Genomic DNA, 15734 nt, shown 5'->3' with positions numbered 1-15734 from the left:
TTCCTCAATCTCCCCCTTCCTTTTCATTGTCTTCCTCTAACTTTTGCCTCATATTTTAGTTCTTCTCCTCCCTCTTTTTTCAAACCCCCTGCTCCTCTACATCCTTCTGCTACTTCTTTCTCCTCCATCTTCAGCCCATTCTTCTTGCTGTTTTACTCTTGGTCTCTCTATTTTTCTCTTACTGTCAACCATCTTGTTCTTCTCTTAGTAGTTGTTGTTTTTCTTCATTCTTGTTTACCTTCCTCAAGTCCTTTTCCTTGTTTCACAATAGGAATGTATGGGAGATTGAACATGGTTTTTAAAAATTACAGAGCAATTTCAAAATGATACAATAAAAAAACAATAGATTTCTGCCGAGTACAGACGGACAATGCAACACACTTTTAGCATTTGGTACGAATGACATGAAGCTGTACTGATGCAGCTCTGTTACCAATGCAGAATTTTTACGTGCTGATGTTTAGAAGGTTCAATATTCACCATTTGAGTTTAGCACATTAGTACGATAACATTTGATAATTTGCACTTAACACAAGGTTCATTTCAGGCTAACAGGAATGTCATTAGTTTAGTAATTCAGTAAAAAAATAAAGTAGTGGACAGATAAAAATTTTGGCCTAAGAATGACACAAGATGAAAAGTTCCTTCCATTAGTTGGAACACAGAATAATTAATAATTATTCTGTGTTCAGGATATTTCAGTTTGGATGAAAGAGGTGGACCGACAGACATTGTCATCCCCAGACAAACTATTTTGGACCTCAAAATTATCTCAAAATTCTAACTATTTCAATTTAAATTTTTTATTTGTTTATTTTTTGATTAATTATTTTTATTTTTGAGGAAAAAAAGTCCCTGATTTAAATGTTGCACTGGAGCTTGATCATCATACTGCTGCAGTAGTTAGATAGTGTTTTGTTGTATACTGGTTATACAATAACAATACAGGCTATTGTACTCTATTCTATTCTATTCTGACAACATCCTCTGTCTGTACAACATGTTATATTTGAGACGAACAGTTCTTCCTCTTTTTCACTCTCGTGTCACACGTCAGTCTAAAGTGTTAGCCAAGTTAACACGGAGTCAAACTTCATTTGGAGTTCGTTTCTATCATCAAACTTGGCTGAGAAAAAGCAGTGGAAGAGGTTGGTAAGATTATATGTAAATACTTCATTAAAAGATGTTCTGCGTTCCCAATCGTAAGTAAAAGTATAGAGGTTTTATCAGCTAAACATATTTAAATTATGTATTTAATAAATTATCATAACCATTTAAAACAAGTTTTGAAAAATATTGGTCAGTGAAGTGACAAGAAATGAGCTGCAGTGGAGTAAATAACAATATTTCTCTCTGAAATGTAGTGGAGTATGAGTGTTAAAGAACATTTGAAAATGCATGCACCATACTTGGGTAATTATGGGAATAGACATGGCAAAATCAGGGCAAAGATGACAATAATATTTTTTTAGACAGGTTAGACAGGTCTAAGATGTTATAATAATACATTTATTTCTTATTTTATTTATTTATTCATTTTTTGCATATATATTTTTGTATCTTTGTGCTGCTGTAACATGAAATTACCCTCTGGGAACATTTTCTAATTTTGACCTGATGATTATTGCAGAGATAAAGTCTGGGCATCTTCTGAGAACCATAAATGTCTGTAAAGCCATGTCCAAACTATTAGGTAGATGTTGAAATATGTCACAGTTTGAATGAAAAGCTTCTGGTGGCTCTATACTAAAAAATAAGGGTATCACTAATCAGGGTACATCCTCAGGACAACATAGATATACTATTTTGTGGCAATCCACCTAATAGCTGAGACATTTCACTAAAAGCTGAATATTTTAACCTCCAGGTAGTGCTAAAGGTGAAGTCGCAGGATCACCAGTCATGAGGATTCATCCTCTGGGGATTATTACAAAATTTCATTGTAATCCATGCAACAGTTGTTGAGATATTTTGGTTTGGTCTGGCCCTAGAGCCATGTGGTTAATATGGCTAAAATCCAATGTAGAGTAATGTTTCATGTCTTTATTTCTTTTTCTAGCTTCCTCAGATTTGCATTATTCTGCAAAGTTATTCTCTGCCTTCAAGTTACACAAGAGAGTGAATAAGCAGCACTACCACAGGTCAACATGCAAGATAAAGGAAGTTGTTGTCAGCTACTAGTCTTCTTTCTGTCTTGCCTGCTTCATACTAATCCCTTACTGGCTTTCTCACTGAAAAACTGCACAATTGCCTATTCTGAAAATCCAAATTATTTGTTTGTTACGTGCAAGAATCATTACCTCACTGCGGTTCCAGATGACATTCCCAAAAATGCAATAAGTTTAGATCTTGCCTCAAATCACATTGTAAACATCAAAAGGACAGATTTAAGAGGTTTATCAAAGGCCCGAGTTGTACTAGTTGAATATAATTTGATTTCACACATTGACGATGGAGCGTTTACTGATTTGACTGAATTAAAGGCTCTTATCATGGATCAGAATAAACTAACAAGCCTGACAGACAATATGTTTCAGGGACTGTCCAAATTAGAAACACTATCTCTGTATAGCAACCACATCTCTTATATCTCCCCTGTGGCCTTTCAGTCCCTGGTCAACATAGAGAGAGTGGAACTGGGCGCTAACCAACTACATCAAATTACAGATATCGCTCCACTTTTAAAACTACCAACTTTACATGATTTGATGATTGGGTACAACAAATTCACGTCTTTCCAATCAGACGACCTGCCTTTTAACGTCTCAAACCTCAGGATACTACAGCTAAGTATGAATCCACTGAGAAAGTTCAACATTACAAAAGACATCTTTCCTCATTTGCAGTCTCTCGACCTGTGCAAGTGTAGCAGTGACATCGAGTGGGATGTGTCAAACAAGACCTTTCTGAGGAGCCTAACTAGTTTGTCCCTCAGTGGAACTTATATTAGCTTTCAGTCGTACAGAGCGATGCTACAGACCACCGACTCAATACAAAAACTTTCACTGTTTTTCATGAAGCAGTGGATAGATGAAGGCCTCATAGACATCGCCTGTCGAATCCCTTCTCTGAGATCTCTTGAGGCAACGATCAGCAGAATTGGCACCATAGATGATAACCTGCTGCAGTCTTGTTCTCGGCTCACTGAACTAACTTTATCTGCTAATGAGCTGTCTGAGCTGTCTGAGCACTCACTCAGATCAATGACACAGCTCAGGCTTCTGGAATTGGACAGTAACCAGCTCTCTAAACTGCCACTGGCCCTCCGAGGACTTTCCACACTGGAAATCCTGGACCTGCACTCCAACTTCATAAGTGAGCTTGATTGCCTCGACTTCCAGGATTTCACAAGGTTAACTGACCTTTATCTCCACAACAATCACATTTCAAAACTTGAAGAATGTGTTTTTCAAAATTTGAATGATTTGAAAGTCCTAAATATTGGGGCAAATTCCCTCTTTGTAGTTGACAATACCTTCAAAGTTAATTTGTGGAAACTAGAATCTTTGGATTTGAACGGTAATGGTCATTTAAAGCTCAGGGAAGGAGACTTTAGGAATCTTTCTTCCCTCTCTTTTTTGGCTTTAGAATCAGACACATATTATAATGTGTATGATGGTGCTTTCGAGGGACTCAATAATCTCCAAACTCTTACTGTGTCACTTGATAAATATGAAAAAGAGCTTTTCAGAGGAATGCCACTCTTAGAAAACCTAACCATACATCTTACCTTTAAATGGGAGCAGAAGAGAATTCAGCAAAACTTTATGCCACCTTTTTCAGATTTACTCAACTTGAAGAAACTTGTACTCAAAGTTTACGACACATATCATTCTAACATTCCACAAGATCTACTCAGCGGTCTAAAATCTTTAGAGTACTTTATGACTGACAAATTCTTCATGGAGGAAATTCACCCAGACACATTTAAATACACTCCCCAGCTGAGGGGTCTTCAGATAATCCACAGTGATCTGTCACATTTAGACCCTGAACTGTTCAGGCCAATCCAAAACCTGCAGGCACTCGATCTCTCCAACAATAAATTCAGGTCTTTAGATTTCCTGACTCAGGCCAACCTCCAGGTACTGAGCTGGTTGAAAATCAGTGAGAACGAGTTATCAATCATCAATGAGATTGTCTTCCAATCCCTCCCTGCCTTGCTATATCTGGACCTGACTGATAACCCTTTAACATGTGAATGTGCCAATTCTGGCTTTAACCGGTGGGTGCTGAGCAACAACCAGACACAGGTTGTTGACGGCCATCAGTATACTTGTGCCTTTCCTGTGAGCCAACAGGGAACCAAGTTCCTAGACTTTGACATCAACTCCTGTTGGGTGGACGCTAGCTTCCTCTGCTTCATTTCCAGTACTTTTCTGGTTGTGTTTACTCTCCTTACGTCCTTCATCTACCACTTCCTGAGGTGGCACCTAACCTACGCCTACTACCTCTTCCTGGCCTTTCTGTACGATAAAACGAGGAAAAAGGACGGCACTCGTCACAACTATGACGCGTTTGTTTCCTATAACATTCACGATGAAGCCTGGGTCTACGGAGAGTTGCTTCCAGTGCTGGAGGGACAACAGGGCTGGAGACTCTGTCTGCACCACAGAGACTTTGAACCAGGTACAAACATTTTCTGTTTTTTCAATATCAATGTGTCACATAGCAGCAACGAGACTCCTGAGCACATAGTCTCCTTGTCTGCTTCTTGCACAACATTGAGAACAAAATGAATTTCACTTCCCGCATTTTTGACAGCTTGTGGTTTTCAGACCAAAAACAGCTCACATTTAAATAAATGTCTGGGGCTGCGTTGGTGTAGGTTGACACGTTAATATTAACATGACATGCCTCACTGAAAGACGCCGTTGTTTATGCAGGTAAGCCCATCATAGACAACATCACAGACGCCATCTATGGCAGCAGGAAGACCATCTGTGTGATCAGCCAGCACTTCCTGCAGAGCGAGTGGTGCTCCAGGGAGATCCAGATGGCCAGGTGGGGGCGCTGCCTTTCTGTCCCTTCCACTTAATTGCTTTTATCTCACTGGTTCCCAAACTGACTCAAGAATCTGCCCCGTGTCATTTGTCTGCAGCTTCCGTCTGTTTGATGAGAAGGATGATGTGTTGATCCTGCTGTTTCTGGAGGACATCCCGGCCCAGCAGCTATCTCCATACTTCCGCCTGAGGAGTCTGGTGAAGAGATGCACCTACCTGAACTGGCCAAAGGCCGCACAACACACTGGAATGTTCTGGATGAAATTAGGGCAAGCTCTAGAGACAGCTGAAAGTCCCACTGAGCGCACACACTTCCTCACTGGACATCTGAGTTTCATTTAGTGAGGTTTCATTCAGTGGTCTCCAAAATTTGCTTTGAAACCAAAAATGTCCATACAGTCCTTTTTGTAATCCTTCTTGTGAGTCCCCGCACTTTACAGAAAACCTACATTAAATTGCTAATGGATGGAAGGTAACGCTTCACTTCTTTAACTTTTCTAAAACAAAAATCAGCAGCAATGAATCTGTATTTTAATTCTGAAAACTGAGGATGGTGACGTTTTACTGTTTTGACAGTATTTAAATGTACTGGATCTGTCACTTTTAAGCCACTGTAATTATAAATGGAATGTGTATGCTTTTATTAAAATATGTAGTGAACTTTAACACAGATTGTGTTTTTCCTGAATGACATTTGGTCTCACCTTATTCACAAAAGCACACTGGTGGTTACCTGGATACTATATCTGTATGTCACTGCCACCTGAGGGCTGCTTGCGTGTGTGTGTGACAAAGAGAGAGATAGTACTTTCACATGCTGCCAGTCTCTCAACAAATACAAAAAAAGTGAAATTAAGATACAAACATCGTGTTTTGAGTTTTTGTCAGCTGTGTTTTTGGCCACTACTATTAGATGTGTGTCTGAAAAGTCACTATGAATATTTAGCTCCTTACTCTTACTCCTAGGAATCAAAGACCTTATTTGGGACAAAACCTTGTTAAAAAACCTGAGAATGAGACTTAGATCACGGAAACCATAACATGCAATTAATTATCAGAGACTTCTCCAAAGTTCTGCCACCAAGTAGCTGAGGCTGGTAAGGTAAGTGACGTAACTGAAGCCTTTACATATTAGACACAGGAAAGAAAGAGTTTTTACTCTCAACCCTGTCCATCTGCAAGTCTGTTCCACCCACTTTAGCTGTCATAGCCAATAGGATGCTGCAGCAGTGATGCTACCTGACAGCAACAGATGACTAGATCTTGTCTTATTGTGTGTATTTGTACTTACAACAGCAGTGAGCCACCTCCTTCGTTATCTGGTCGATGGACGTGGGACACAGTGGACAGGAAGAGGAGCAGTTCTTTCTGCTGTACAGTGCTTATTAAGGAAAACCTGCTTGATTTCCTTACTCAGACACACACACACACACATATATATATATATATACAAAACTCATTCACACACACTGCTGACACTCAAAAACACACCGGACTGAAGATAACCAGCCATCGTTCCGACATCTTCCTGCTGAGAGGCAGCATGTGGGAGGAGAACTTTGATACAGAGCAGTAAGTCACCTCTCGAAAACAATGGAAACACTTTTTTAAGGCAGATTAGCAACAAGAGACTTTGTTCAAAACTGTGTGACTTGAACTGAATAATTGCAGACAGGAACTAAAGTTAGATGGCAGGATTTCTCTAGTTATATGTGGGAAAACCTTGAAATAAAGTTGAATGCGGGATGCAAATTGAAATGTTCAATTTCCAGTTGTTACATTCACTTTAATAAGTCGCTGTTGGCACCACGTCTGTCCACGTGAGTTCATCAGGTGTTTCTGTACAGCTGTTCAGATTTACTTTGAATTTCCAGTCTTTTGACACTTTTTGTAGGACAAGCTGAAAGCAATGTTTATTTGACATGATGGATTTAATTTGAGATGTTTGGTTCTCAAAAGGAAACCACTAACAAATTCCAGTCACTTCTACCAAACATGGGAAATGCAGTTAGCTTTTGCACAAACCTTTTGCACAAATCACAGTTCATGGAGTCAATTTATGGTACTCGGTTGCTAGAATGAGAAGGAAATTGACTAAGACCAGTTTACCTACCTGAAAAAATCAATCAATCAATCAATCGTTTAACTAGCAAAACACAAAGCAATATCAATACAGAACTGCCACAGCTTTCTGAGCCTCTAGTTGCTAGTTTACACTGAAACACCTGACAAAGTTAGCTCCACTCTTCTAAAGTGTTAAACAAGCTAGCTAAGCAACATTGGACTTTAGTATGAACAACAAAAAGATGCAAAAAATAAGGGAACATCATCGTCTGAAGTTATACGTTAGCTGGTTAGCCTCCATGTTCAGACTAGCCATTGTAGCATTTAGAGAGCTAGGTAAGCTAGTTATTGAGCCAACTTACCACACAACATAATGACTGAATGAATGATGAGTGATTAACGATATTAGTGTCTTATGTTTGAGTTATATTGTACTTATAATATAATAACTGGTTGGCAAACTGATTATGTACTGGGCAAAAGTATACAGTTTGTGTAGGTGGTATACTGTGCGTGTGTGTTTCTGTCTCTACATGTCGACCAGTGAGGTTGGCCGTAAGCTAGACTACTCGCCGGTGTCGTGGCGGGAGTATTTTGACCAGATGGAGGATGTGAGCGTGGGGCCAGCCGACAGCAGGGACGTCTTCAGGATTTATAAAGCGGGGAGTGATGGACCTCTACTGGTTCTGCTGCACGGAGGAGGACACTCGGCCTTGTCCTGGGCCGTCTTCACTGTGAGTATCTGTTGTAGCATTTGGCAGGTTGATTGAGTGACCGATGGATCAATTGATTGATGGTGTTCTCCCGTGTTGCAGACAGCCATTGCCAGCAGAGTGATCTGCAGGGTACTTGCCATGGACCTCAGGGGTCACGGTGAGGCTCTCTTCAGTAATCTTTCACTCTTAAGACAACTTGATAAAAATACAGACACAATGACTGTGTTTGACCTGGGCTCAGTGGTTCTGAACTGGATTAGTTTATGACGAAAACATCAATTATGGGACAAATGTTCCAATCAAGGTATTAGAATAATGAGCTCTTGCCAACATGATTTGCAGTCTTTCTTGTGTTGACGTTGCTGGACTTTGCACCACACATTTCATCTCCTGATTTAATGTCAAATTAATTCATCAGTCGGTTTCAGCAGCTCAGTGTCCAGTTTTAGTGCTTTTATATTTCCAGCTGTTATATAGCCTCTGATACTTTCTCAATCATCTATGTAAAGCAATTTTAGTGGCATTATTGTAAGAATTTGTTCTCTGTGAAGGTGCTACCCTGGTTCGCCAATCAGATGACTTCTCAACTCAAACTATGTCTAGGTAACAGCACACAGGACTCAAAAACACCCCCACTACTCATCTTCCATTAATCCTCTCATCTCAGATTAATATTGTCCAACGATAAGAGGGCAGCTCTTCTCGAACAAACACCCACAAATCTTCTTATAAATTCTGTGAATTGCTGTCCAACTGCAAGTATATAGTGCACTGCTGCTACTAGTGATGCTACAAATGCAGATATACTCTGTACTATTACCATTCTAATGACTATATACTGTTACTGTCCACCATTATCACTGCTCAGCGATGTAGCTAATGTGATTCGAGCCTGCTACGGTGAGACCCCTCCCCCCATCGTTATGATAGGGCACGGTGTTGGCGGGGCAATTGCGGTGCACACAGCCAGCAACATGCTGCTACCAACTACTGTGGGTCTGGTGGCCATAGATGTTGTGGAAGGTAAGGGTGTGTACTTTAGATTAGAAGCAAGACATACACATCTTCTTTTTGTTTTTTTTTTGGGATATTTAGATGTTTGTAAATCTACACAATTAGTCTCCTGTTTGTCCTGCAGGCAGTGCGATGGATGCACTCCACAGCATCCAGAACTTCCTGAAGGGAAGACCCAAGTCCTTCAAGTCCATGGACCACGCTATAGAGTGGAGGTGAGAATTTAAGGTCACATTTACACTTGTCATTTCAAGCGCTTCGAACTAACATGTTAGTTTTCCTCTTTACTCTCCTTTTAGTGTCAAGAGTGGACAAATCAGAAACCTGGAATCAGCCAGAGTCTCAATGGTTGGTCAGATCAAAAGGTGGGCTGGCTCTGATTGGTAAGGTATCCTGAGATTCGTTAAGCCCAACCAAACTTGCTATGATAAGTTCCTCTCTCCACACACTTTCTTTAGATGTGAGGTGGAGGAGGCTGACACTCTGGAGCAGGCCAGCCCGGTGACTGACGTGGTTGTCGAGCGCAACGAAGAGTTCTACGATCAGAGCTACGTAAACGACAAAGAAAATGCTGCCTCAGAGGTGAGCCTCAGCGATGGCCAGGTATGAAAACGTCTGCACAGAAACACTGATGGTAAAGTAATATTTCATTGACTTACATTAATTAATAAGTATCCAACTTTAGCCTTTGCTAACCATTGACATCAATCTATGTGTTGTGTGTTTTACATTTTCAAGGATGCATTACATTTATTGCCAAAGCAGCTTTTTTCTGCTAACTAATTTAGTTTCTAAATGTGATAATGTGTGTTGTGATATTTTCAAGGTCATTATATTGACTTACATTCATTGTGGAACCCTAAACATTGCCATTAACCCATACTGTTAAGAAAGCAAAAACAAATACATGTGGGTGTTTGTCTTATTTATACTTGAAAAACATTACTGACTTGCATTCATTTGTAATAACAACCAAGTTAAACCTTAATTTCTAAACACATGTGCATATTGGCAGTGTTTTACTTGGGAAAACCCGCCCTTGACTTTCATTCATTCCCTCAGCTCTGATCTTCTAAATACATCCATCAACACAAACAAACAAATGTCCATTGACTTTCATTTATCACCCAAACCACAATAACTAAACTTGAATTCTTCTCATAAATTGAAGCACAGACACACATATTACACATTAATAATATTATCATTTCAACTTATGAATCCACTGTCTTACATTTATTTGCCAATTCTCACCACTAGCACAGACAGTAAAACTTGTATACCCAACTTAAAGCAATGAATGCACACACCTAAATGTCTAATGTTGTCTTCCTGCTATTTCCTAGATTATTATGAAGATTATTAATCAACCACCCCATTTATTTATGTGTATGCATGCCAGAGCGTGTACAAGTGGCGTATAGACCTGTCAAAGTCAGAAAAGTATTGGGACGGCTGGTTTAGAGGAACTTCCAACCTCTTCCTCGCCTGCAACCTGCCCAAACTCCTGTTATTGGCAGGTAGGTATTTCAAGACTTCAATGATGTCTTTTTTAGTTTAAAAAGCATTTTTGTTTAATGCAAGTATTTGTCTCACAGAGGAGTAAATTATGTAAATGATTCGCACTTACCTGAAGCTGCTTTTCTTTCCAGGAATTGACCGGCTGGACAGAGATCTGACTATCGGCCAGATGCAAGGTGAGATGCTGACTCAAGGCATGCTGTTGTAATACCTTTTTATTTTCAGTAATAAGTTGGAAAAAAATGTGTTTGTGTTTGTTTGTGGTATGTAAAAATTACTTTTTGGGCTACTTTACTTGATTAGTTGCAGAAAATACATCGAACGAGGAAAGCAAAGGCAGTTGTAGCGTTCACATGCAGAATTTCAAGAGCTGCTAGGAAAGACAAAAAGGTCAGTAACACTACAGGTACTGAACCGGCTCAGCTGCAAAATCTAGACTTTGTTACAAAGTACTTGGTTTTCAGTAATGCTCATGATTCCTTTGACTGACATTTAGTATGGTAACATATAAAAGCAATGTCAGCCGGAGAAGGCGAGACCTTTTGGCAGTGTTGCACACTTAGTGCAAGCGATATATTTGGAGTAGTACAGTCCAGCGTAGACCTGGTACAAATTGAACCTGAAAAAGTTCTTCTAGATCAAACAGAAGATGTAAAAATATCACCTCCAAAATGTTAGTCCTCTACAATGACAAGGGAGGAAGAAGTAGAAGTTAACAGGCTTGATGGGAAATGTAGTCTTGCAGAAACAAAATGCAACATGTCATGTATATAAAGAAACACTGTGAAATTGGGAATAGTTGACATTCTTTTCACACTGGGTTTCAACACTAACTGTGAGGGAAAAGGTGAAGGACATCTTCACTGCTGCCGAGTCGTCCCCGGGGACATATACATTCACACTCAGATAAACACAGATACACACACCTTGAGGCGGCAGTTCCTCTCCAGAGACAGCTGGTTCTGTCAGTCAACAACCACGCTGGAAGTGACAGCCCAGGAGTGTGTGCCCGTGTGTGTGTTTGACAAAATGGCTTCAAACGTGTGTGTGTGTGTGTGTGTGTGTGTGAGAGAGAGAGAGAGAGACAGACAGATGCTTAGAGTGTGCACCTGTCTTGGTGTTTGTCTCCAGGTAAATTCATGATGCAGGTGCTGCCCCCATGTGGACATGCAGTGCAAGAAGACAAACCAGACAAAGTAAGAGAACGTCACTTTGTCCCCGTACAGAATGTAACTGTGAATCTGAACTCTACATAACCACTATACAGTCGGAAAATTCAATGTTGATTCACTCAAATTCACTGCTCTGCACCGTCTGTTTGTGTGTAGGTGGCTGAGGCTGTGGCCGCCTTCCTGTTGAGACACAAGTTTGCTGAAGCTAGAAAAGAAACCGGGAGGTAAAAGCTTCAGCTGATTCACACCATCGGCCTTGTACAGTATGACAACAAGCTACAGAGGCGAATTCATAGCCTCCAAGTTCTCCAACTTTTTAACAAAACTTGTACCTGAAACTCAGAAAACTGTTCTGTTTCTACAGCTCCAACTCGTTCACGCGATGAGGTCTGCAGGTAAGATGTGTTATAAGTTCACTTTAGTCCTAAAACAGAATCAGAATTACCTCTGTAGTCGAGCGACAATGCATTGAGCCATTACTTGACTGACATAATTTCTTACTCTTTGGTGATAGTAAACCAAATATGTTGGGTTTTCTAACTGCTAGAAGGATAAAATAAGACCCGTCACCTTCACTTTTTCAACACTTTGCTCCATTTCTCAGGTTCTCTTTCAGACCATTAATAAGGAGCTAAAGATTCAGAGACGACTGCTTCCACATTTTCCCAGAACACCAGTGCAAACCTCTATTTCTTTCTTCCATCTTCAACCTTAATCAATAGCAGTAGTCTCTAGTTTCAACCTTAAAAGCTGAAACTGACTGTAAATCTAATAGTGGCTATGAGCATTTTGTGACTCTGCTGCTGCTGTATCGATTCTGTTCTGCTCCTATTATACACTCAAAGCACTGAATCATTTTAAAACATTAAGATGAAATTTGATGTACCACATTAAATAAAACTACATTTGCTTTGCTTTTTATCTCTGTGTTCATTGAATTGCAAATTTACTGAATGTAGTTTAACATAGTGCATAGATACTAAGATACTAAGATAGTAAGTCAAAATTATTACTTCGTACTTAGAAAATTATTACTTGTCACAAAAAACATTCAGTACAGTAACATTTCGTCTCAAATCCAACGTGAGTCTCCAGCTGCTCTGTTCTCAAAGTGCCTTAACTTTGGTTTTCCATTTCATTTCACCACACAATAGTCTATTTATGACTTACTCTAACCTACAAAGCCAAAATGCAGTAACTACATATTAAAACCCCAATCTGACTTTTCTTCTGTGACTGCAATTAAGCTTTTTTCAGTTAGCTAACGAGAGACCGTTAGCTACAGTTAATTTATCCATTTTCTTCCCTGTTTCTTGTATTTGAAAAATCCATTTTGTTTCTCCAGCATCTTAGAAACTGAGGTTGTTATACGACATAAATAATGCAGCAGCTAAATGTAATCACCATGGAGAAAAACATTTAACAACAGATAAACCAGCCCTGCCTTTTAAATCTATTAAATTAAGGATACATTTATTTAACTAGCTCAAATAAACAAAGGAGAATGAAGAAGAAACAAAAATATATTTTGAATGTAGATATTGTCCTAAAGATGAACATATAGTGTTGTACTTGAATGTTTATTCGGTTTTGTTGCAAATTCAGTTACAATGATTAACAAATATAAATGCCCAAAATTAAGGTTTATGCTAATATTAACTGCTAGCTAGGTAGCTAGGTAAAATAAGCAACAATGTAAGTGAAATGATATTTGAAGAGTTTAAGTTTTATGGCATTAGATAAAATATTTCTATGATGTTGGCCATCCTCCATCGTATTTTTGATTTCCTTGTGAAAGTGATCTAAAGTACTGCTAGAACTCTGGGGTAAGGCACAAAAAGTAGACAGACGTACGTAAGCTAATTTTTTTGTCTTTCAGGAGAATGAAAAAGACATTTTCATTAAAACAGAATGAAACATGCTAACATTATCTTAGCTAATATTATCTCATCAAAAATAAAGGATGCCTGGGTTGCCAGTTTGTTCACCATTAACAACTGCTAGATCTTTGTTCTGTTATTACGAATAGATGATGATACAAATTAATTTTTATCTCTATTTGTCTGTTTGACATTACTGGATGTATCTGTTCATGTACTGTGTGTAGCATTAGCGTCATCAGATGAATGTTTGTTGTTCAGTATAAAATTCACTGTGATTTATCTTGGTGTCCTTGTGTCTTTAATTTCACATAAGTCAAATTCTCTTGACTTTCTCCTAAAAGGGAAATGCTTTACAATTAGTTTGAAAATAAAACGTTGGCTCTTAGCATCAATACCACCATCTAACAAGGACCAAATTCGTGCCACATTAAGAAACTTGTATTAAAAGTGCATTAAAAATTTACCCAACAAACAGAAAACATAAACATATTGTATACGATAGTGTTATTGTAATTATGGGATCTTTTTTAGTCTTTTCTAATTGTAAAAAATAAAACATAAGGCTTTAATTTTGTCTTTGTCTTTTTCATGTGGAATTATTTTTATGACTGCTACATGCTTTAAATTTAAATTGTTTTTTTCATTGGTGCAAAAAGTGTTGGTAAATTCATGGTGAGGTACACAAATCAATATGTTAAAAAGTATAAAATGTGCTTATTGAAAATGTAAATTCTATAATTGTTAAAAAGAACAATATCCTCCCATTTATTTTCAAAGATAACACACAAACACCAGGCTGGAATAAAAACAAAAACTTGCAATAAAATTTTATTTAAATTTCTGTCCTGAATCAGGACACGTGCAACAACTGAAACACAGAAACAACATGGCATCACACCGCCTTGTATTTACATGTATGTATGTGGGTGTGTGTATTTTGTGTTGGCGTGCACAAGACAATCGCACAAACAGACGTTCTGAAAACAATTAATATTGTAGAAACACACACGACACCACATCACACCCTGTTGTCATGGCAGCCTAATAGTTACCGTGGCTACAAACACATCTGATCATCTAACAACTCTCACAGTCTCTCTGGAAGGATCTGAAAGTTTTGCTTTTGCTCTGCTTTCCCTTTATTTCTTTGTCTTTGATTTCTTCTTCTATAGGTGTGACTAAACGATGCTAACGTAACACTAACAACATTTCTTACGTGTTTTTAAATCCGCCTATGGTATGTTCAACACTGAGGCTGCTTTCATAGCCAGAAGTGAGATATTAAGGACATAAAAATTTTAATCCCAATGGGATCACACGGCTCAGGATTTACCTTATCAGAAACTACAAGACAAAATTACAATATATGGCATAAAGGCAGTCAGTCTACAAACATATAGAATTTGTAGTTCAAGATGGAACAGCAAGGCTGAACATTTTTCAATTCAGTTCTCAGAATTTTCAGCACCTTCTCAAAAAACATTTCCAACACATAAATCTTGAGAGAAGACAAGTTAAAGATGAGTTACAGTAAAGCAAGGTAAAGTGTAAGCAAAATAATAAAGTAATATTGGAGAAAGAAAATAAAAATTACAGTGAAGAGCAGGGAGGAAAAAACAGAAAAGTAGAGGGTTAAAGACAAAAGGTAAGTATAAATGTGGGCAGGGGGACAAGAAGACTTATCAAGAACCTTCCAGAGAAACAGTATTAAAGTGCATCAACAAAAGGGGCTGAGCAACCAATCAAAACACAGCATCCAGGGAAAACAGCCTAGTGGCCAATGGGGATAGGAGAAGGGAAGAACAACGAACCAATCAGACGTCATTACTGGCAGTGACATGAAGTTCCCAACACGTTGAGGGCAATTACACATTTAGGTTGACATTTGAAAAGCTGATGAACAAAATCAATTTAAGCTTTATTCCCAAACAATTAAAGGCCATTGCATTCGAACTAAAAAAGAAAAGATCGTATGTTGCAATTATGACTTCAAAATTGCAAAGATCTGTATCACAGAACTGCACAATAATTTCTCCTAATTGAGAGATACGAATCTCAGATCTGATAATTACAAGAAGGGAACTCGAATTATGAGCTCTGCATCTTAATTACAAATATTGTAGGCCGTAGTCACATGATTATGTAATGCCAATCATATTCACAAAATATGAAAGTCATAATTTAATGATTGCAGAACATTTTATTTGTGAATGCAGTGTGCTTCGATGTTGAACTTTGGACCGTGTGTTTTAGAAAAGTTATCTGTCCTACAAAGCAGTGAAGTCTATGGCTGAACTTGGTCGTCATAACAATTCGCAAATTTAGTGTCATAAACAATTTTCCTGCCTCACCACATGAAAT

The 15734-nt window shown here is 38.5% G+C and overlaps 2 protein-coding genes across 4 annotated transcripts; both read left to right on the top strand.

Annotated features, from left to right (window-relative positions):
• The first annotated feature begins 1348 nt into the window (after window positions 1–1348).
• On the top strand, window positions 1349–6590 carry LOC139606999 (toll-like receptor 13). The gene is made up of 3 exons (XM_071459530.1): window positions 1349–4629; window positions 4887–5004; window positions 5102–6590. Exons 1-3 carry the CDS (start codon window positions 2148–2150, stop codon window positions 5343–5345), a joined length of 2844 nt encoding a protein of 947 aa, XP_071315631.1. The 5' UTR covers window positions 1349–2147; the 3' UTR covers window positions 5346–6590.
• A 347-nt stretch (window positions 6591–6937) lies between these two features.
• LOC139607028 (protein phosphatase methylesterase 1-like) lies at window positions 6938–13648 on the top strand. 3 transcript variants are annotated; one of them, XM_071459583.1, is made up of 13 exons: window positions 6939–7801; window positions 7883–7940; window positions 8335–8386; window positions 8652–8806; window positions 8922–9012; window positions 9097–9162; window positions 9256–9400; window positions 10200–10317; window positions 10450–10494; window positions 11450–11514; window positions 11647–11714; window positions 11855–11885; window positions 12095–13648. In XM_071459583.1, the coding sequence occupies exons 1-12, from the start codon at window positions 7535–7537 to the stop codon at window positions 11874–11876; spliced, it is 1152 nt and encodes a 383-aa protein (XP_071315684.1). In that variant the 5' UTR covers window positions 6939–7534; the 3' UTR covers window positions 11877–11885; window positions 12095–13648. The 3 variants fall into 3 exon arrangements, 2 of the variants coding, with proteins under 2 accessions (XP_071315684.1, XP_071315686.1); XM_071459585.1 differs by having other exon boundaries at window positions 6951–7801; window positions 9256–9379; XR_011684760.1 differs by lacking the exons at window positions 11855–11885; window positions 12095–13648 and adding an exon at window positions 10622–10708 and having other exon boundaries at window positions 6938–7801.
• Window positions 13649–15734: the final 2086 nt, after the last annotated feature.

Source organism: Trachinotus anak, unplaced genomic scaffold (assembly GCF_046630095.1).
Source record: "Trachinotus anak isolate AG129_WGS33_773 ecotype Australia unplaced genomic scaffold, CSIRO_AGI_Tana_v1 ptg000023l, whole genome shotgun sequence".
NCBI lineage: Eukaryota > Metazoa > Chordata > Actinopteri > Carangiformes > Carangidae > Trachinotus > Trachinotus anak.
Note: the sequence above shows the minus strand (reverse complement) of the source record. Positions and strands in the feature narration are given on the sequence as shown.